The sequence below is a fragment of the Pyrgilauda ruficollis genome, unplaced genomic scaffold, assembly GCF_017590135.1.
Source record: "Pyrgilauda ruficollis isolate IOZ18807 unplaced genomic scaffold, ASM1759013v1 scaffold76, whole genome shotgun sequence".
Taxonomy (NCBI): domain Eukaryota; kingdom Metazoa; phylum Chordata; class Aves; order Passeriformes; family Passeridae; genus Pyrgilauda; species Pyrgilauda ruficollis.
Genome location: NW_024529488.1, coordinates 1,965,410 through 1,988,226, shown reverse-complemented (window position 1 = coordinate 1,988,226; position 22,817 = coordinate 1,965,410). Strand labels below are relative to the sequence as shown.

Sequence of the window (22,817 nt, the reverse complement as noted above, 5' to 3'; positions counted from 1 at the left end):
CCCCAGGCGGGCGCTGGTACAAGCGGTGCCAGGCTGCGGCCAGCCCCGTGCCAGGCTCCGGCCGCCGTCGCTGGTAACCCGCGCGGTGCAGCTGGGCTGGCAGGCGCTTCTGCGGCGCTGCGGGAGGCACGGGGAGTGGCGATGGGGGCTGCCTTGTGCTGATCGCGCCAGCAGCTCCGGAAAGGTTTTTGCAGGGTCCATCCTGATCCGTTTTCATTGGTGAGTCAGAGTCGGAGCAGCTTTCGGCTAAACATATCTTTCAGAGAGCTCCCCGGCAGTAGCTGGATCGAAGAAAACCTGAGACAGACGCTGCTTTTCTGTTGCTGTTGGATTTGTTGGCGGCTGTGGGTATCTGCTTGGTGGTGCTTGCAGCAATAGCTCTGTGCCAGGAGACGGTGACTTCCAGGAGTTCCTCATTACTTCCCCTAAGGAGGTGAGGTCTTATCTAGAGGTCTTTGAATGCAGCTCTGACATGGTTCCTAATAACTTTTTTCTTGAACCTAATGCTTACTAAATAACCTAAATTAAATTACCTAAAATGCTTGCTTGGTCCTGTTCATGGTGTGGACCCATGGACCATCACACTGGTAAGAAGTAGAGGTGTGATGGAATCTGCAGAGGGTATAGAAGATACTTATACTGGTACTGGCGTAAAAAGTGTACTTGAGGCAACACCTTCTCAAGGAGTGCTTGTTGTTGGCGTTTGTGAATGTGTTCAGCACCATGATCCACAGTGTCGTGGGAGTGAACTAAAAGAATTTAAGTAGCTTTTCACAAAGAGTGAACATTATTGATAGTTGTCTGTAAAGCTAATGTGGGAACAGGAGGGGGCAGCAATAAACATGATGGGGCTTAGCCAGTGCTAGGATACATAAACCTTCTTTCAGTCGTGAGGACAAGTTGTTCCTAAGAGCAGAGGAAAAAGATCAGCTTGGGAAACATCTCAGTGTGCTCCATTGTATTATCTCTTTGACATGTTGCCATACAGCTGGATGTTGTGTTGAATACTTTTGTGTCTGCAGATGAATTCACACTAGCTTAACACTGCAGTGATTTATTTGCTCACATATTTGCTTCAGCTGTGTTAGTGTCTGGAATTGAAGTTTCAAAAAATGCAAGAAGTTATTTATAGATACTTTTCTGGAGTGTTGTTAGCTTTCTTTATACAGGAGCTGTGAGTATCTGCCACTCTGAGCAAAAAATCACACCTGTCATATGGTTAAGCTCTTGAAAAAGTGCTCAAAAACATGGCAAAATTGCCATCCTTGCATAAGGAAAAATGTACCTGAATGTGGGCCTGTGTAGCTGGCTACAGCTTTTATGTCTGAGAGATAAGTTGAACTTGAGATTTACCAAGATCTCTTCCAGCCTGAGTTTTATCTTTTTCTTTTGCACTTCGGGGACCCAGGTGGTTACTTTGGTCACTAAGGCAACCAAATCTCTTTTGCAATGACCACAGAATTGCTTTCTCTGGTGCATAATCCATCATATGAATCCATCCTACTGGATGAAGAACTAACACGTAACATGCAGGCATTTTGAAAACTATAGTCAGCTGACACAAATTATTCATAAGGATGCTGCATAATGCTGGATTTTTCTCCAGATGCTATGGTTTAAAATATTAGTTGAACATTCAGTGCAAATACCAGGACACACTTAGCTGCAATTCCTTGGCCTGACTATGTGCCTACCCCCAGAGCTTCTTTTCTTGCCATATTTTCTGCAGCTGTTCCTTAACATTAAGTATTGAATGGTTATTGCTATTGATTTGGTATGCCCACAGGCTGTACTTATTTTTCCCACAAGAGATTATGGTACTGTTTCTTGGCTGCTAGTGCAGCCAATTCTTTAGGAATGAAGAAGAGAGAAAACAGGTATTAGAGGTCATCTGGGCAGAGGAGGGCAGGGAGCAATGACCAAAAGTAGAGTTGGAGACCTTGGCTGGGTAGTTTGAAAGCTAAGAAGTATTTTTTTTGTCATATAGCAGACCTGAACTTATTCCTTCCTTTTTTTGTTGTCTGCAGGTTCTGTAACAGTGATATTACAATGGGGATCAGCTTATTTACCTAGAGAATTTCCTGTTTCAATCTACTTCCTTAAAAAGATGAAGAAAGGACCAGAAAGTGGAGCATGTACGCTTGCTGCTCCAGGCAATTTAGTGGAGTCAGAACCAGACACTAACAGCAGCAATGGAACCTCAGCAAGAGAGAAAGACATGCTTCCTTCTCCTGGAGAACTGGAAAATGTACCACTGAAAACCAGCACAGAAACATCCAGAAAGAAACTCTGTGGCTATTTAAATAAGCTGGGCATCAAGGGGCCAATCAAGACCTGGAAGTCTCGCTGGTTCTTTTACGATGAAAACAAATGTCGCTTACTGTACTACAGAACTGCCCAGGACATTAATCCTTTGGGGTCCATTGATCTCTCCAGTGCCAGCTTTGACTGCAAAATGGAAAATGGGGAGGGAGTTTTTGAGATCAGAACACCAAGCAGAGCTTTTACTTTGAAGGTAATGAAAAATTCTCAGTCAGGAGAATTTGTACTAAGGTGTCTTTTAGCTTGAGTTTCATTTGAGTCCTCATAGCTTGGATGCTACTACTTGGACCTAAATTACTTGCATTGTTTTGGCAAGTCTGGGACTCCTTACCTGTGATATGGCTGTTGTTTAATAGTAGGAATAAAAGCTGAACAGTGTGCCAAATTAAAGTAATTGAGGAGTCCTGTAGTCCATATGTAATTTACAGAATAGAAATGACCCCCTCTGTCTAAAATGGTTGTTCCAGGAGGATTCTTTGCTGGACTTTTATTTCTGTGTAAGTAATTGTTAAAAAGCTCTGGGAATGCTTCCTGTCTAAAACAATTGGGACATTTCTGCTTAGTCTTGGACCATAATAAACCAAAACACATTTAAAATTAGGTCAGTGGTCCACTGAGATTCTACCCCTTAAGGCCATACTAAAGATTTCTTCTGTCCTCCCAAATCAGTGTTAGGACCAGAGGATACAGATATAGCATAGGCTTGATACAGCTGACCTTTTTTCCTGCTGGCTTGTGCAGGAAAGTGATGGTCATCTCCTCAGGCTTTGTCTTGTGTTGATGAGAAAATTCCCCTCCCTTTCCTGTTTTGTTAGGCAATCAGCAAACAGGCAATGATGTACTGGCTACAGCAGCTGCAAATGAGACGTTGGGAATTTTGCAACACTCAGAGCAGATTTCCTGTGGGCAGCTCCCAGCTTGTGAATGAGCCTCTGGCTGGAAGAACAAGTAGGTGTTGCACATATTAGCCTTTCTTTTGGTTTCAGCCCCCTGGTGATGAATGGTGTTTCTCATCTGGAAGTGGGTAGAAGTTTTGGCCAGGCTTTTAAATGCAGGTGCCAGCTACCAGTACTTGGCCAGTGTTTGACACTTCTGCCTTATTATGTACAAAAGTGAGTAAGCTGCCTCCTACTCCACAGCATAAGTTTGGAGATTTTCAGGTGTCTTGTGATCATCTTGATTTTCCTCACACATGTGAAATGTGCACATTTGATATATCACTCTGGTAAGGCCTCTGAAATTTAGAGCAAGTAAGGTTTTTTTCAGCAGTGGACTGAAGATATCCATTCCTAGAAGTGGTGGTAGACAGGTCAGTGGATCAGGGGAGGGCACAACCAGGGTATCCACCTGTTTAGTAATGACTAGATGCACATTTTGTTTGAAACAAGTGATCCCCTCCCTAGTAAGTGTCTGCTCTAAAAGGTTCTGGCATCTTGCTACAGCAGGCAAAAATTTGGTAACAAACTGTGCTTGCAGAGTGTTACCTGCACGTTAAAACTATCAAATGTGATTTGGAATGTGGGAAGAGAACAGCAAAATTCTCCTTCCCTATACCTTTGGGCAGTTAAAGTTTGATTGTTTAAGGCTAGTCATGCTCATATATATGGTTGAAATCACTTGATTGTACTTGAGTAGATCATTCTGTTTGTACATGGAAACTTATGTAATTTGACCTAAAATTAAGGAAGCCTACCCTACTGTCCTTGACCACTTGAACATGTATACCTGTAGTAAACTGTTGTGGCTGTCAGGTTACACGAAGGACCCAAAGTCCAATGGAATTCTGTCTTGCTAATTTGCTTTTCTGTCCTATTTTGTTTTTACATTTGTAGATGTAGTTGAAAATGAAGACTTTCTGCCTCTTGTGAAAACACCAACAGAAGCAGTGGGTTTGAAGGCTGCATCTTTGCCTGCACCCCAAATATCTACTGCTTTGCAGAACATCTCCCTTAAGCACCCTTGGACAGAGATACAGTAAGTGCATGAAGAGAACTGCAGTGTGGTTGACATGCTGGCCTGCCACTGTGTGCCTTCCTTGCCTGTCATGTACTGTGTGAAATGGGACTCTTGCCTAGGTGGGAGAACTGTGAAGCACCTTTTTGGTGGCTAGTCCAGGCCAAAGTAAACTTCCTGCAGGTGGGTCTTTCACATCCCCCTGTTCTGATGCATTTCACATAATCTAGTTCTCTTAGCAAAGATCCTGGTAGCAGACCTAGGACTTGGTTAAGCTCTCTTCAGTGTAGTCAGTACTTTGCATGCCTAGTGTGATGCATCTGCACAGCAGTCTTGGAAGAGCACATGGTCGCGTTCAGCTGTACTCAGTAGGTAGTCATAGAAGCCCATTAGCTCTCTCCAGTAGTTTCAAAGGACCTTGAGTGTAGCGTATTCTCCAGAGCAGGAACTCCTGGGAAAAGGAGCTTGAGGCTGTAATGTGGCCTGACTGCACAACTTGCTCTTGCTTGCTGAGTTTCAAGGGTGTTAGTATTCCTACTGCCTGCTTCTATCTGCTGTTGAAACGGATAGCTCCATCAGGTTAAAAGTTTATAGTCTTGGGCAATTACAGTTTCACAAAGACTACCTCATCAGTATCTCTCTAAGTGTTTCCTAGTCACTTATTTACACATAATCAAAAATGAGTAAGTAGCCATAGGTGTGGTAGGCAGCCAGGCACTGCCAAATACTGTTGGTGTGGAAGTTACCTGTAGTTTTTTTACCACCACTGCTGCAACTGCAATCTGATGCTTATATGAAGAAAGGTTCCCCCATGAGACCAGAGTTTCATGTTAGCAGCTTCATTTACGGTTAGGAAAGCAGCAGACACCGAGTCTTTTATAGAGGTCAAAATAAGAGACTTGTTTTGTTTTAGCTAATGGACAGCACAGGAGGAGAAGGAAAACACCTGTATGCATACTTTCTGGTGCAGGCTTTACACAAACTACCTGTACATTTGTAATTCCTCAAAGTCATCTGTTCTATTTTTCAGGCTATGCATTCTTTCCTACTCACATTGATTAAAACTAACACAAACATGTCTTTGGCCTCTGCTCCCGTGCCGTGCTTTTACTCAAGCGTGAGCTTGAGTAACAATTACCTCTTTCCAGCTCCAAGTTGTATTGCTCCCCTTGTTCAATAAACATTTCTCCAGACTCTATCACTGTCAGGTTGGGTCTTTATGAGCGTAGCACATCTGGATCCCTGAGCTGCCATAGACTTATGGAGAAAACAGTGCAGCATTACATAGGGAAAAGTAGGAAAATTTTGTTGGATGAGTAGTAACTGCAGACTACAGGGACTGAAGGTCTGCTAGTCTTACATACCAGTATGTTCTCCAAGGTCAGCAATGTCTGTTCTTCCGCTCTGGAGCCTTACAGTAGCAAGGCAAAAGGATAATAGTATCTAAATGGCAACTTCATTTACAGTTAGGAAAGCAGCGAACACTGAGTCTTTTATAGCTCTCAAAACAAGGGGCTTGTTTTTTGTTTTAGCTGAAGGACAGCACAGGAGGAGAAGAAAAAGACTTGTATGCATGCTTTCTGGTACAGGTTTTACACAAATTACCTGTACATTTGTAGTTCCCCGTGTTTCTATAAAATCATCTCTTAGTGCTTCTGGCAATATCTGATAGCAGCAGTTGTAACAAACTGTTCCTGGGTCTGACTGCAGTTTTGTTCCGGAAACTCTTTAGTACATTTTAGTTTATGACTTTGTAAATAACCTTTGGCAAGGTTATTTATTAAATGGTTCAGAGCACAGGACCTGTGGCTACTTCACATGTGATCATTTGTCCCACAGTTTTGGCTGTGTTGTATGTAACTGAGCTTCTCTTGGCAGCCTTTCTTGGCAACTGGGGATTTCTGCAGTGAACTAAGGATAGGGATGGATGAAGGAAGTGAAGGAGAGAGGGAAGGATGTGGTTGGTCTACTGTTACCTTTGATCCCTCTCTTTGATCTGATGTGTTTATGTATAGGGCTCAAGCACATGGGGAAAGATCATCTGGTTTGACATTGCTGTGCTGTACTGATTCTGTGGCATCTTCCTGCTTTACACTGGTTACAACCTTGCTCTCCTCAAATCCACCAATTCTATAAAGAGTTCATTTTCTCAGCACATGAAGGAGATAAGTTTTGGGAGGAGAGGTGAGAAGTAAGGGGAGAGGTAAGGAATTGAATAGTTTGAATATGCACTGGCTGGCGGCAGTGATCATGACTTCTGTTCAGTAGGCTGTCTTGATCTTTTCTTGTTTCAGAAACACTGTCTACAATATTTGTGGCTCCAAGCAGCTCTGGGGGAGCAACAGGAATGTCTTTAGCTTTGATGAATTTCAAGAGCATCCTGAGAATGTGGATGAGGAGCAAGAGGCAGAAGGTGCAGGTGATTGTTACTGAGCTGTGTGAGCTGCCTGGGATGCCTTCTAGCAGGGATTAGCAGGAATGGAAATGAGGTGGTGGCAAGTTTTCAAGGGATATGGGACTCTGTTACATTGTCTCAAGTCTCTTCTTGTGTTGTTGCCACAAGACTAACTCTTTTGGCTCTGCTTCAGGCTCCATCTGTGTCTATCTTCTACCTCTGGAATCTCCTGCAGAAGCCAAAAAAACCCCAAAAACCAAAGAAATAAAATCCACCAGATTTATTTCTTTGAGGTAAAAGTATAATTGCTGCACAGTCACAAGCTAAGTGTGGCAGCTCTACTGCATGCATACCTTTCCATGGTGGTAACTTCCATTTGCTGTTGGCCAGATTCATGAGCAGGGTGCAAGGTGGGTTTAACAGGTACCATAGATGATCACAGTTTTGTTTATTGTGGGCATATCAGTGTCTGATCACTACTGGTTTTGCTCCAATCCTGTGGGTCAATTTTCCATGTCCTGTATGACAGCCTTCTCTGTGGAACTGTTGAGTCCCCATAGCAAGACTTGGGCGTCCATAGTAGAAAAGCAATTCTGTCTAAATGCAATCTATCTCCCCTCAGTTAAGGAAGGGACCCTGGAAGATGGGAGGATGGGGCCCAGACTGAGCTGGATTAGGAAGGCCAGGTGGATGAACAGTGGCTTCCCAGGCTCTGAAGAACTGTCAAGGGAGAAGAACTCAGTGGATAAAGTGAGTGTCCTTCAGCAACAGATTCTGACGCTCACAGAGGAAGTCAAGTCACAGAAGGTGAGTGTGGTGAAGAGACTGGTATTTCTAAGGGTCAGGGCCCTGAGGCTGGTCACAGGGGCTCCCTTACACATTGGTGTGATAAAAGCACTAAGAAGTGCTCAGTAGGCAGTAACTGGAGACCAGTTGAAGCTCCTGATGTTTCTGCCTTTTGTGTGTCTAAGTGTGCCCAGCACAAAAGAAGACCTTCAGCCATATCTAGGAAGTGCAGTAGGTGTAAGAGGGAGGTAAAACAAATCCAAGTGTACTCTGCTGTTATCTTGTTTCTGCATCTCTGTTGCTCATTAAGTACAGTCCTGAACAGGTACTGTAACACTGGTGAGAACTGCCAGGTGGAGTCATGGTGGTAACAGCAGGTCATTCTTTTTGAACACTGACACACCTTTAAGGTGTGATTTGATTGTAAGAAGTCAGGGCATGGGTCACTGCAAGGGCTGTCTCATGAATGAAACTGTTCTTCAAAGCATGGAGCAATGCCAGGTTCTCTGCTAATGATGCTGGTAGCTCTTCCAGCAGAAGAGGCAGGAGAGCCAAGCCCCATGTTGGGCAGTCGGTTGTGTCCTTTATGTGCTTTCTTAAGTGTCTGAGGTGGCAGAGCCTGAATCAGCACTGTGTTATGGGGCATGGTTCCATGCCTTCCTGCAGGATAGAGTGAGGGAGGGCTCTGTCAGAAGGAAGGTTAAAATGAATACTGCAGTTTCCTTCTGGTAGCACAGGTAGTTGCAGACTGCATTATTTCCCTCCTATTTTACCAAGCTGCTGACCAGATCTCCATGTTCTCTTCTGGACCTTCCAAGAATGAACTGTAGGAAAGCCAGAGTTCAGACAGTGTGGGCAGCAGCTTTTTTGCTACCAGTCCATGTCAAGTCATCTGTGAACTGCCACAGAGACCTTTTGGGCCCAGCTCTGAGAGCAGAATGTCTCACCATGGTGTCACTGTGGACTCAAGATTTCTGTATTGTTTTCCTTCTGAGAGAAGATATTTCACTGTTGGGTCTGTGCTGTCCCATAGTGCCATTGCCCTGGACAGCACAGTGATGTGATGGTTTTGCATTCCCTTTCCAGGAACTGGTCAAACTTCTCCACAAAGCTCTGGAGGCAGCCCAGCAGGAGAAGCGAATATCTAGCACGTATCTCACTGCAGCAGAAGATAAGGACAGGCTGGAGCTGGTGCGCCACAAAGTAAGACAAATTGCAGATCTGACAAGTCGACTGGAAGCTCTTGAACAAGAAAAGAAGGAACTGGAGCAGATACTGACTTTGAGAGACAGCCATATCCAGGAGCTCAAGGAACATGTGCAGCTTCTGATGGAGAAGAACCATGCCAAACAAGAAGTCATCATGACCTTGACAGAACAGATGGCCCGAGAGCTCTCTGACCCCCTGCAAGAAGCCAACACTATCACTGTAGAGACATTGTATAAGCAGCAGGAGGAGATTGAGCATCTGAAGGTGTGTGAGATGGCACAGGTCTTTTGGGTCTATTTTTATGCCCTCAGGTTCAGTGGGAGGATGTTCTTTGCTCTAAGCACAGAATATATTTCTGCTGGTTGCTCCATCCCTCTCCAAACGAGAGGAAGCTGGAAGGGGCTCACCTGATGCCAGTAGGGTCCTAGAAAGCATCTGGGTCAGTTTCAGCTTCAGCTTCGAGCCTGTTTTGTTTGACTTCCTGTCATCATTCAGTGCCTGCCGCTTTCTTTTCTTTCTTTTGTTTCACAGCTGTGGCCTGACTTGCTGCCTTCACTTATTTTGTTGCTCTATGTTTCTGTCTTGCAGTTTCCCAATACATCCTGGTTCTTTCAGATGCAGGCTGTTGTATGTGCACAGCTGTAATTATGGGTTAGTGTGAGGTGGAGAATTGCCAAAAGAGCCACTTTCTGTGGAGAGTGTTTATTTTTCCTGCCAGCCATGGGGACAAGATTTGTTCATATAAAAAAAACCCAAAAACAGCCAATCAAAATTAAACCAATTGACCAAACAAAACCCAAACAAAACACATATATTCTTAATCTTATTTAAGTGCATCCCTGGCTTTATATGATCTGGATCTCTCCAGTGTTTTTAAGTATATATACACATCTAGCATTTTCAAGTGTCTTGCTGATGCATGACAGTATTGTGCCTTGATTTCCTTTGTAGGCAATATTTGTACTGGGGAGTCCTGTCTGCTCCTCAGAACAGAATTTTTGAGATATTTTATTGTCCTTAATTTAATCTGATGTCCCTGAAATGGGAGGGATTTTAAGCACCTCAAGAGCTCTCCTTGTGTGACTGTTTTGCTTCATGGCAGGATGATATTGATGCATACAAAACCCAGAACCAGTTTCTCAATTCCGAGATCCACCAGGTAACTCGACTCTGGACAAGAGTTGCTGAGAATGAAAAAGCTCTTCTAATGAAGGTAAGGCTGAATGACCTTTTTCCCTGGTGTGAACTGTTACTAATTTATTTTCAAAGTTTCTATTCTGTGGCACCAGAATAGATTTTGACCCGCAAGGAATAAGCTTTCTTGTGTTTTTCTTAGTGTGACCTCTTTACTGCTTTGTGTTGCTCCCAAATTAGACATGATAATTTTAATTCTTCAGCAGAAGTAAAATACCTGTGAAGATCAGTCTTCAAGGTGCTGAAACTTAACCCAAATTTCTGCATTTCAGCTATGCAGATTAATAAGCAATGCTGTGTAGGCAATCAGAAAAGTTTCCTGAGAGCTGACAGATTGAGTCCTGGCTCCATCTAGTCATGATTTCTTTGCTGGACTTGGCACTACTAGTTGGCAGCACACTTGAAGTCCTGCAGTTAGATCAGAGTTCTTATGTTTTCCTAAGTTGTATTTTTATTTCTAGCTGTGTAAGTGTGAAAAACCTGGTTACTATCAGACTTGTCTAACCCTATTTTCTGATCCTGAACCACTTTCAAGGTTGGAGCTGAGTGCCGGCATTTGTTTTGTGGGTTTGCCTAGGATTTACTTCCCTGGGTTTTAAGATGTTGTTGTGAATGAGTGTCTTAGGCTGCTTAAAGAATCACTGGCAAAGGTTAGGCGTAGCAGGTTCAATATTGAAGTGAAAGCATGGCAAAGCTCTTTGCCAAGGCTCACTTTACTACTTACTAGATGATTAAAGCACAAAAAGATGAAATAGTACTAACCCATAAACAGTCAATCTAAAACTAAAATCAATTAAAAATCTATGTGGAAGCTGGGGATGGAAAAGGGTAAGGATGGGAAAGCTTTAGCATAAAGGGAATAAGGGAGGCTCTCCCATCGAGCCACAAGGTTCAGTGTGGACACCTGTGCAAAACTTAGCTCTGGACTTGAACAATAGTTTGGGCCTAAATACTTTAATGCACTTAAACTTAACAGCACTTAAACAATGGCTGAATTTAAACAATTTGCAAAAGATTCTGGAATGGAATTTACTGCAATCACAACAGTAACTCTCTTACTAACCTAAAATACTTGAGAAAATAAGGTTCCAGGTACATTTTCTGTAGCATATGCACACAGACCTAGAGTGCGTACAAGGCACCTGTGAAAATTCTCCCTGGAGCTCAGTGAAGTGCTCATGTCAGATGCCTGCATCTTCTCAGCAGGCAAAGGAATGAGCCTCGAGGATTGGGGCTATTGGCCCAGGCTTTGTCATCATTGTTTGGCAATGGTGCTCCAAGTACAGCAAATCTGAGAGTTCTCTGGCTCTGAGAGGCCCCACTCAGAGGGAGGTTGCTGGTCACAGCCCACTGTGGTTCAGGAGAATTCGGAAGGTCTCACTTGGGACCACTGTTTATAGGTTCATAAGCGAATTGCCTTTAGTCATAGTAATTTGCCATCCTGGCTGCAATTGGTAACTTGAAAATTTGATGACAAAAATGTTCCTCCACTTGAGTTTGCAAGAAAATTAAGTTTCCAATTGTGTTTGTTAAAAACCAAAGCTCATTAGCACCAATTCCTGGGAGCAGACAGTATTTCTAATAAGCACAAGAGCATAGTCCAGGTGCTGCTCATCAAGACTGAGGCCTAACAAGCATTTCTGAGATTGTAATGTGGCCTCAGATGGGGGAGTGCACCCTACAGGTATGTCTTCACAGTCATGACTTCTGGGACAGGGCAAAAAGCTGCTTGTGGACTGTTATTGTCATTCTCACATCTTTTTGCTTTCTAGTTCTTTGAAACCCTGCCTTCCTCCTAACTTACTGTCCTCTCATCCTGACACTTCATAACCTTCAAAAAGGAAGTAATCACACGAGCCCAGCATGCTCAGTGTGAGGTAAAATGCTGGCTAAAGTGGTAGTGTGAGAGAAGCCATGCTCCTTTCTGTCCCCTCTATATGCAACCTAATTCTCTCTGTTTTGTTCTTGTTTTCAACTTCTGCATCCCACTGAACAGGAGTCTTCACTGGGCTTCCTGTGAGACACTGGGTGAGTCTTGTCACCTATGTGGCCTCAGTTTCCCACTTGTGGGAATAATCCTTATTATTTTTTTTTTGCTTTCTGTGAGCAGGACTAAGGTGGTGGCAGGTACTGTCCTGCTGTTTGATCTCAGTTGGGCTTCCTGTGCATGAGAAATGATGTGTGCCAGTGCCATGGGACTGGGCATGCTGAGGGGCATGTGGTCTCCTAGTCTGTGGTGCTACCATGTATCCCGAAAATGCTATGCCTACAGCTCAGTCTCCGGAGTGGTATGTTTCATCAGGATACAGTTCAATGTGGTGTAGAGAACTTGTCTGAGGATGAGGGGAAAAGACAGCAGAGAACTCTGTTGCAGAACAGAGTTGCAGACTGTGTCCTTAGTTGAGCTGGTGGAGTGTGGCCATCTACTGATGCAATGCAGTAGTTAAAGTAGGTGATGATGCAGTAGGTCTCCCACTCAATAAGCAACTTCTGTTGCATGCTAGCTACTGCAGCTTGTGCTTGTTTATAGACCGTCATGATTTATTCATGGCTGCAATTCCACTGATTGTGGAAAACTACTAAATGTGCTTCCTGGGGCTTTGCTCTGCAGAAGTCTGTAAGTGCAGACCAGGCCAGTAGAGAGCAGTGGCAACACAGGAAGGACTACTACTGACAAGCTCTTTCCTTCTTGTTTCCCCATCAGTGTGCTTGTCTGCAAGCAAGAAACTGCCAGATGGAGAGCAAATACCTGACAGTCTTGAGAAAGCTGCAGGAGGCTGTGCCTGGCCTGCCCAACTCGCATGCTGAATTGGTGAAGAACCTCATCCAGGAAGCTCTCCAGTGGGATGTGAAGGAAGAAGCAGCAGAAGGTTTTAACTTGAACCCTGTGAGGTAAGAGTTGAGAGCATGGGGATATTCACAGCTTTGTAGAAGCCTGTCTGCAAAGGGAAGTGTGCAGGCAAGATACATCTAACAACATTTTTATAGCAGGGCCTACATTCGTGTCTATGCCTTCCTGCACAGTCAGGGTCCCTGTTCTGTAGCAGTTCCCACTTTATCTGTTTGGTCAGTCTCACAGGTTCTCCACGTAGCTTTGGAGATGAGACTCCCTAGGTCTCTTTGTCAAGAATATGATGATACCTTATAAGTGTCCCACCTTGTGGACAGATGGTGCACAAACCTTGACAAGCTGTACTATCTGCACTCTTGGTGTGTTCTGATCAGGAAAAGATTTGCATTGTGTACAAGGAGACATCAGAAGGGACTGTGGATCTCTATTCTTTGATCTCATGCCCCAAAGCCTTTCTAGTCCTCTCGTACAGAACTCTGCAGTGGGATGGGACAGGGAGAGGGTATACAGGGTGAGCTCAGTATTTCTTTAGGAGCTGATGAGGGGTCTGCTGAGGTTGGTCTGCAGTAAAAAGTTACATTTGAATTAGTGTGTATATGCCAGTGCTGCAGATTCTCATTTGTCTTTAAGGCTCAGAGGTAGGCAGTCACCTGCAGAGAAGTGAAGGAGTACTGTTACAAGTGAGTGCTTGAGATTGCTTAAAAAAAATCCCTAGCAAGAGTATCAGAAAAACCCAGATTTACTATTAAGTGACAGCACAACAAAGTGAAGTTGAGGCCTAAGGAGCATTTCTCAGATTGCAGTGCAGCCTGGTAAGGGAGTGGGGTGGGGGGTATGCACACCCACAAGTACTTGTGCTCTGGTATGGGTGATGTAAGCCTGGCAGTAGGCTGTAGCTGGGATGATCCCAAACAGTAAGTGTCCTTGGCACAGGTACCAGCATTGTCATTTGAACTAAACACTCCTTTGTGTTCCTCCAGTGAGTATGATGAGTACGGGTTTATGACTGTACCTGACTATGAAATTGAGGACTGGAAACTCCTGGCCAAAATTCAAGCCCTTGAGATAAAGTCCAACAAACTGCGGAGCCAGGAAATAGTGGAAAAGCCCCTCCGTGACAGATGGAACAGCATTGGAGAGCTGAACCCCTGTGCAGAGCTGAAGAGTCTGATCCGAAGTGGCATCCCAGTGGAGCATCGGCAGCGGATGTGGAGGTGGATGGTCAGCCGGCACTGCAGCCCAGTGCCTGGCCACTACCAACGGCTGCTGGAGCAGAGCAGGAGCACTGAGCACCCGGCCTGCCGGCAGATTGAGCTTGACCTGCCCCGCACACTGACCAACAACAAGCATTTCTCCTCTCCCACCTCCCAGCTCATCCCCAGGCTCCGGAGGGTGTTATTGGCATTCTCCTGGCACAATCCTGCCATTGGATACTGCCAGGGATTGAACAGGTATGCGGTTTCTTCATGAGATGGCACTGAAAAGGTGTAGACACATGCTCTAGGCTGTGATGCAAGCAGCCTCAGGCTCTTACCTCTCTACAGTTCTGTCCTAGCTGTAGGTATTTAATTGCAGAATTCTGCATTTGGTGACTTATTTTTCATCCAGTGTTGTTACTGGGATCCAGAAAGCAGTAGGATGCACTTGCCTAGCATCTCTATAGTTACAGAATGGGAAAGAATAGCTATAGGAGGAAGAGTGAAGCAGTCCCAGAATAACACCACAAGGCTGGAGCTGAATTTTTAAGTAGTAATGTAAAGTAGTAAAGCAGAAGAACACCCTGGTGGTGCCCTTTCTACCTGAAAACAGTTGGAGAAAATGTTGGGAAGTGTTAACATGCAAGGGAGCATGCAGCAAATGACGCTAAGAGAGACTGAGGAAACCACGGTTGTTCTGTCAGGAAAAGAGAAGATTCAGACAATATAAAAGTTTCTTTCACTTCCTAAAGAAGGCTATAGGAAAGATGAACTTAAATTTCGTAGAATTGTGCTGCCAAGTAGAAAAGGCAGTAGGCGTTAGCTGTAAGAAGGGAATTTCTAGTTGAACCTTTTCACTTGAGGGAGGTCTGTGTAAGCTATTTATTCCTAATGATTTTTAGATGGTCTTCAGAAGGATGATAGAAGCTTTCCTCCAGAGAGCCCTTAATATAAGGTATCATCTTTCTAGTCTGTCTAAAAGGCAGTAAGTCACAGCTGAAGGAGGTCATGGCTGTAAAAGAATGTATGGAGAGATGAACTATACCACATAATATGAAGTACCTCTGTGTGACTTCTTTCTATTTGAAATAGCCCAAATCAGCACACTACTTAGTACTTCAGCAGATCTACAGAAGATTCCATTAGCTGGGAAACCTGGCTTTGTCATACCAGTTCCATATGTTCTGACAGAGCCACATGGGAAAGACAATCACATCCCTGTGGTTCCTTCTGTCTGGCTGTCCTGCCACATTTGATATTTTGGATGCCGATGGAGCTGGAGACATGCAAAAAGACCTCTTGTATTCTTCAGTTCCTGTGTTGATGACTCCTCCTGCAGTACTGAATTCTCTCACCTTGTCTTGTCCATCACAGATTGGCAGCTGTTGCTCTTCTGGTCCTAGAAGATGAGGAAAGTGCTTTCTGGTGTCTAGTCTATATTGTGGAGAACCTAATGCCAGCAGACTACTACAGTGACACACTAATAACATCACAGGTGAGCTGAGCACCCTCACATCTGCTTGGACTCTCATACAGTGATGTGCAGTAAAGATTCAAAAGTGAGTAGTCAACCTGCTGTGTGTTTGATTTCTCACAGGATAGTGGTACCACCTTACAATCCCTTCCATTGCAGAGGTATTGGAGACTTGAGAGTGTAAAATTGTTACAGTCACACAGAGCAGCAAAATTGATCACCAGCTCTAGGAAATGAGGTACCACTCCTGAGTAATAAAATGAAATCAGGTTAGTCAGAAGGAAAGTGCCCATTAATTGCACAGTTACTTATTTTAAAGAAGTTTTAATAGAGTGAAGCAGCAAATTCTGGTATGTATAGACTAAATGTGAGGAAGGCACAATTTTGCAGCCCTTCAGCTTTTGAAGCTACACTCTGTCTTTGGAGTGCCATGTACATGTGGATGAAAATGCTGAGTTTTTTATATTCACTGTATTTGCCTCAGTTCATGTTCAAGCATGGTGTTAGTTCTCACTATGGGGCTCTCTGCACATCAGAAAAGATTGTGGCATTTTGATATCAACCATTGTGCTGCAAATAGCTTACCCACCTGATTCAAAATTGTTGGATTTCAAGGTTTTCAGTGTGTCTTGTGTCAGATATACTATGTCCTCCCAGCCAGACAGAGATAAACTAACTCCCATATAGTTCAATGGAATTGTAATTGTGTGCCCATACCACCTACACCCATCAGTGCCCGGTCTGGTAAGCCTTGCTGTGACTTTGGTGTCTCTGTTGTGTATGGTCCTTTCAGAAAAAAAAAGGTTTGTTTTTATCTGTGGGCCCACAACAGAGGAGGCTTCAAGGATCAGTAGCTGAGCGTGACTGATACCACTGAATTTGTCGACTGACATTTACTGGGACAGTGGTGGTGGAGAGGCCAACTCACAGATGGGGGAAACAGTTAAATCACCTTGAAGAGAGCAAAATGTTTCTCCAAAGGAGGTTGTGTTAGCTGTGGGATTTAATAGACAGCACTCAATACTGAACAAGTAGAGACTGACAGGGAAAATATGATAGACTGAAGAGGCTCGCCTACATTCGGTGAGAAAACACTGTCAGCTGAAAGTCTTCTTTGGAAAGAATTTCTGACCTCATGGTTGGTATCTGAAGGTCTAGCCAAAACCTATGTAAAGAGGAACATCTGAGGTGATGCTTTGTGGGTTGGCTTGATAAAGTGAGATGGCTGGAAAACTTAAAATTGCAAATTTTGAAGACAAAGCATATTACCTGTATGGTTTATACCCCTGTGCCACAGCTAAGTGGGCTGATACAGCTGGGGCATTAATATGATATGGCAGAGGGAAACCCTGAACATGATTCTGCTCTTTAGCACTTATCCTCCAGAAAGCATGGCTCTGCTGACATGAAACCTTTACAAACCTGGATCAAGGATCTCGCTGACTGCATTTCTGTGTTTTGGCTCATGCAACCAGAAGCAAAGCACAGATAGTACTCAGACCACAAAGAGAAGCTTAAGTGAGAAGATCAGGTTCCGCTTGCAAAGTCAGAGGTATTCAAGGGGTTCAGTCTGTTGGGCCATGTAGAGTCCTTCAGACCTGGGCAGGTTTTAATACCTGTCATTCAATTGGATGCTCATGGTATCACAGAAGATCCCAATAAGACCAATGCAGGAAGATGTGTCAGATTTTCCCTCTTGACTTTGAGATTGGGAAGGAATATGAGTCTTTGCGTGAAAAGAATGTATATTTCTCTGCTGATATCTTGGCCTTGTTTCAGCTCCATGCTTTGCTCTGGATGCCACATACAAGTACACTGCTTAGTGAGTTTGAAGGGTTGGGAGACAAAGGATGCTATGCTCCTGTGGATGCCAGCTGGACAGGGAGAGAGAAATGGCAATCATTTTGCACAGTGGCTTGTGACAATTTTAGGGAGTTGAAGGAATGTGATAACTTGTTAGTATAAACAACCTGCAGGTGGTGTTTTTCCACCTTGCTTTCCTGTTCTTCTTAAGGATGGTGTGTGAGAAAGATGTTTTTTTTAGCCAATCAAGTGGAATGTATAAAAACTGAAGAATCTTTTGTAATAACGCCTTCTTTTCTCCTCTTGCATTTGGGTCTCTCGTCGGTTCTTGTGTCCTTCTTGGCTTAAGGGTGACACAGCTCCTCCTAGGGTGTGGTTCACTAGAAGGCAGCACCAGTGATGACCCTGACGTGCAAGGGCCATTGTTCTGTTGCACCACTCCTCTCCTCTAACAGCAGGACTGCTCTTGACTAGGACTTCATTGTTTTCTTTTTTGTCAATTTTAGGTAGATCAGAGAGTCTTCAAAGACTTCCTGTCCGAGAAGCTGCCTCGCCTCATGGCTCATTTTGAACAGTATCGGATTGATGTCTCACTCATCACCTTCAACTGGTTTCTGGTGGCCTTTGTGGACAGCTTGGTCAGCGACATCCTCCTGCGAGTGTGGGATGCCTTCTTGTATGAGGGAACTAAGGTGCAACTCTCAGTCTAAGCCTTCCTCCCATCTCTACAACCTCTGTGGCATAATCACAGGGTGATGGGCATACACATATATCAAACATATGTGCGGTTCAACTGCTTGGTCTATCCTGCCTGTTCGGTGGCATGCCTTGATGTCTCCAAGCCTCTATTTTCTATGTACTTGCTGCTAGTAGGCAGACCTAGTCTCTGGTTCTGTGCACTTGGTACTTTTTAGCGGATAGTTGTGCTGCAAAACATCTCTCTGATAGGCCATGATGTCTCCTACTCTGTGACACAACTAAGAGCATTACAGATAAAGGGAGCATAAGATAGACAGTATCTGAAAATGAGTCCTGCATTGTCCCTGTGCATAGGGAGAACTGCAGAACTCTTGTGAAATCCCTGTGGGGTACTTTTGTAGAGCCTGGTATTCTCTGGGGTTGCAATTTAGCTAACAGATGGTTATTCTCTTGAGATCAGCTCTGTACTCCTTTAGGCCTGCCCTAGTACATACTATTGAGAGCAGGAGTAACCCTGGATCTAGTCTGTACTGCAGTGCTCTGTGCCCAACATCATCTTTCATTCCAGGATGGCCTGGACCTTAAGTTACGTAAAAGTTTATCCACTCAAATACCTTTTAACCTTCCAGGTCATTTTCCGCTATGCTCTAGCGATTTTTAAGTACAATGAGGAGGAAATCCTAAGAATTCATGACAGTGTGGAGATCTACCAGTACCTACGCTTTTTCACAAGGATGATCACAGATGGCAGGTAGGACCAAGTTGTAGACAAGCTTCCATTCTGTATTTGTACTTGCTTGCCTGTTGGGTCAGCTTAACAGGAGATGTGACTATTTAGTTTATTAAGAGAGACGCAAATGCATTGATAGGACTATGGGACATGGATCTGTTTATCTCTTTTTGACTTTCCCTTCATGGCATTACTTAAAATATTTTTGGCTTAAGCAAAGGCATGCTACAGCAGAGCAAGACACAAAGTCTGGGTGAGTCTTCTTGTAGCAGCTGGTACTTGTGCTAGTGATTGTGGGGTTTTTCTCAGCTGTAGTTGGGGTGTTTGGGAACACAGCATAACCCATGACCTTGAATGCCAACACGTCTCTGAGATGAAGATTTCTGTGATCAGAAAAGCTCGACATCAGGAGTATTCCTCCCTGACAGACCATCAGAATTGGCATCTGATCCATTGTCTCCTAAATGATGGCTGCACACTGATACCTTTAAAGGTGGGATGTGAAGTACTGCTTGGGTTGGTGTTTGTGTGGGAAAGAATCCCTTTAAGACTTGGCTGTTTGGTGACTTCTTAGCTCAGAGAGCTGAAGTCTGTGGCCCTACTCTTTAATACCCCAGAATGCTCTTGGTGTATCTGTTACCATGTCTTACCCGCCGGTAAATTAAGTTGACCACAGCTGTCCTTTCTGTCGTAGGAAGCTGATGAACATTGCCTTCAATGACTTAAACCCCTTCCCCATGAAACTGCTGAGGAACCGTCGATCAATGCACAGAGAAGAGCTGGAGGCAGAGCTGTGTGAACTTGAACAGATCAAGGCAGCCTATGTGAAAGAGAGAGCAGAGCAGGGACCTCAGGACCTGGAGGAGGTTGTTAGTGAAGAAGAAGAAGAAGAAGAGAGCTAACAAAAAGAGAGTTTGTCATCACTTCCCTCCCATATTGCAGAAGGTCATCAGTAGCAACTGTCAGTAAGAAATGGACCAGAGGGGGAAGTGTGGTCACAGGAGTTCATCTGCCACAATAAGCAAGGCTGTAGTTATGGGACCATTTGGAGTCAGATTTATAATGGATTGAAAGGTGTCAGAGGAGTTTAATCCTCTTCTGTATTTCTCCCCATTTAGCCCATCCTGTCCTGTGCAGTTCAGGATTACAGCTGAGGGTGCAGAAGAAATATCAGTTGTAGTGTCATGACAGGAACTGACATGATGCAAAAGACCAAGCAGGGCTTTTATCTATTTTGTGATGGAGGCTTGAATGAGGTCTTTACCTACAAGTAAAATCTCCAGAGATAACCAAGAACACTCCCTTGTTACCTAAAGCTTCTGAACTGGTCAGGAAAAAAACTTCTCTTAGAGGGCTCCTTCAGTGTCTAGCTGCCAGGAGAGTGTTTTTAACATTGTTATTGATCAAGACACTTTCTCCAGAAAAGTGTTCAGTCTGCGAAGGCTCTGAAAGCTGGAGGATATCATCCCATGGGATGCAGGCTGGGACAAGAAAACAGATTGTGAGAGTAGAGTTGCTTCTCCAGTTTGGTTCCTGTAGGAAGTTCATGGGAGCACAAGGTGTGTCTTCTGCTTGGCTGGGAAATGGTGTGAGCTTTCTCTCCTCGTGTTTAGCTTATAGGTCCTGGTATCACCCTGTGCTAGTGAGTTGGCTCTATGGAGGAACTCTAATCTCTGCATGAAACCAACCTTCCTGCAGGCAGGGCCTAGTGTTATGTGGACTTTTACTGGGGACAGCTGGATTTTCTGATAGCCTCACTCCTGGCCATCTCTCTGCCCCACAATTACAGTCCTCCTGTCCTGGGTTTTTACATTGATATCCCTGTCTCTGACTTCCATTCATTATGGGAAGGACAAGGGCTTTTTTGTAGGAGTTTATGATATTGGAGGTGTTTTGTCCATAGCATATGGCTGGTAGTGAACCTGAAAACCCTGGAAACAAGGTCACAAAAGATGACTTGGTATTCTTTATTAAAAAACGTTAATGTCCCCTGAACCAAGCCTGCACAGGTCTAGCACACAGAGATGCCCTATCTGCCTCAGGGAATGGGGTCTGATAGCCTTCTGCCCTGCCTCCCAGGCTCACCCATCCCCTGGGCTAGATACCCTGCCTGTGCAGCTCAGCCCTCCACAGACCCAGGATGAGTCAAGTATTTAGATAAATACAACTTCTTTTCCTTAACATGATGCCAGATCCTGCTGCCCCAGTTTTCTGCTGAGTGGCGTATTACTCCAGGTGTGCCTGCAGTGCTGGCACTGACAGCATGCAGCAGACCCTGCTATAAGGGGGCTCTGCTCTGTTTTTAGACTGACCTTGAACCCAAGTGGCTTATGCCTTCTTTAAATATCTGGTGGGGTTGATAACCCAACCCTTCAAGTTGTGAGTGCTTGTAGAGGAAGGAAAGGGAGGAATTCATAGCCCACAGTGTTCTCAGTCCTGTGGACTGTAGCCAAGATGACAGACTCTAGGGGAAACATTGCCTATTCACCTGAGACATATGGTGTGCCTCACTGGACAAGTCAGCCAGTTTCAATACATTATAGAAGACTGAAATGGGAGAGAGCTATGGAGCAGAGCACACAGCAGAGGAGTAATCAAAGTGGAAGTGAAGTTTTGGGAAGAGTGGATAGATCCCCTAAAGGTCACCGAGAGCTGCACACATTAAAAGTGTGGGATGAGAAGAAAATGTTACTGGAAGCCTACTACAGCATCTCAATAAAAATGAGCTCATTTTACAAGTATGCCATGTAGATAGGGAAGTCTAAAACACAGAAGGTTTTTCTTCACAGATGATACTGCTAATCTAATTTATTTCACTTATTTATACTCTTATGTTCACGAGTGCACACAGAATTTTGCTGTTTTTACAGACCTTATCTTCTAAATCAAGACTATGAAAATTAGAAGTTCACTTAAAATTTTGTTTCCTAGAGCTTTCTGCAACAGCTTAAAAATCTTTCCTCCTGACTTGCCCTTATGTTTAATAATACAGACATTTGAAACATGTATTATTAGACTAAACCACAGCCTGACATATGTGTACAGTATATAATAAACATTGATCTATGTAATACATAAACTCTTTTGATGTAGACATAAGGATCAAGGTATTGATCTTGATGGGGAATTCTGAAATTAGTTTTTAAATTAAATTGGAAGTGAAGGACATGTGAGGGTTGTTATAAGTTTCTTTTCTTTTGTGTCTTCCTTTTGCGTCTCTTGGTTTTGTCCACATGTATTTGCTGAGGACCATCTTCTCTGGTCATATTGATAACCAGTCACTTGTGGTCATTCTTTATTAAACTGTGGTGAATGCAGGAATATCTTCAAGACCTATAAAGACCTGCACCTTGGAACCAAGTTCACATGTCCTCATGGGCTCTCATCTACTTTACTTCATAAACTTCAGTGATACTGAAAAGCACTGAACTCAGGTCACAAAATTGCAGTTGGGCCAGACACAAATCCCTCAGCTCCCTACAAGACCTGCAGTGACTATCAGTCAGTGCCACGGGTGTTCTGAACCTCCTGCTTACCTCTGCATGAAGTGCTCAAGAATGATTTGTGCTGCCACTGCCACTGCTGTGGCTGGGAAACAGTTTGACCTGGTTATGCAGCCCAGCAGCACCTTCTGCCTGTCCTGGTGCCTGTGGTAAAACAGGTGTCTTTCTACCCAGAACCAGTCTTTGCTGAGCTCTGCTGTATGCATAACATTACTTGTGAAATTAAGCTTTCTATCTTTGCATTAACCTCAACCTTAAGATACCAGCTCCAGCCCTAAAAAGGAAGGTTTTGATTTCCACACCCACCCTCCTCCCTATGATGTGCCATTAACTTGTAAGTTCACTTTGTTGCACGATCTTGTGGCCACCAAAAGTTCATAGGGTTTGAGAGGATAAACTGATAGTGTGGTGCCAAACACATAAAGCCACTGCTGGCTCAGTAAGTCCCTGAGCTGCCAACAAGAAGAGGCTGTGAAGCTTCCCTTTCTTACCCCTTTTTGGCCTGGCTGGCGTTGGGCTGGCAGGATCTGTACCTTCATAGACTGCGGCTAAGCCTTGTATTCTGGCGTGCTGCCAGCGTGGTAAGAGGCACTACTGGGGAGGTTGTTTCTGGTTAATGTTTAGTTTAAGCTTGAGCTTCTCATCCAGGGTGAAGGTGAGAGCTATGGGGCAAGGCATTTTCCGTGGGTGGATAGCAACAAC

The 22,817-nt window shown here is 44.2% G+C and overlaps 1 protein-coding gene across 3 annotated transcripts; it reads left to right on the top strand.

Moving 5' to 3' along the window:
• The first annotated feature begins 6 nt into the window (after positions 1–6).
• Positions 7–21,778, top strand: TBC1D2 (TBC1 domain family member 2). Of its 3 annotated transcripts, none has more exons than XM_041486388.1 (14): positions 7–219; positions 2,028–2,515; positions 3,138–3,270; positions 4,155–4,296; positions 6,570–6,694; positions 7,293–7,477; positions 8,543–8,929; positions 9,768–9,878; positions 12,564–12,751; positions 13,691–14,161; positions 15,281–15,401; positions 17,690–17,875; positions 18,512–18,633; positions 19,307–21,778. In XM_041486388.1, exons 2-14 carry the CDS (start codon positions 2,108–2,110, stop codon positions 19,512–19,514), a joined length of 2,787 nt encoding a protein of 928 aa, XP_041342322.1. In that variant the 5' UTR covers positions 7–219; positions 2,028–2,107; the 3' UTR covers positions 19,515–21,778. The 3 variants fall into 3 exon arrangements, with proteins under 3 accessions (XP_041342322.1, XP_041342323.1, XP_041342321.1); XM_041486389.1 differs by having other exon boundaries at positions 7–433; positions 6,570–6,688; XM_041486387.1 differs by having other exon boundaries at positions 7–433.
• The last annotated feature ends 1,039 nt before the right edge of the window (positions 21,779–22,817 follow it).

Coding starts and splice junctions, on each gene's coding strand:
- TBC1D2 (XM_041486388.1), top strand. CDS start 2,108: ATGAAGAAAGGACCAGAAAGTGGAGCATGTACGCTTGCTGCTCCAGGC. Junction 7,478..8,542: donor AGGAAGTCAAGTCACAGAAG/GTGAGTGTGGTG, acceptor TTCCCTTTCCAG/GAACTGGTCAAACTTCTCCA. Junction 18,634..19,306: donor AGGATGATCACAGATGGCAG/GTAGGACCAAGT, acceptor TTTCTGTCGTAG/GAAGCTGATGAACATTGCCT.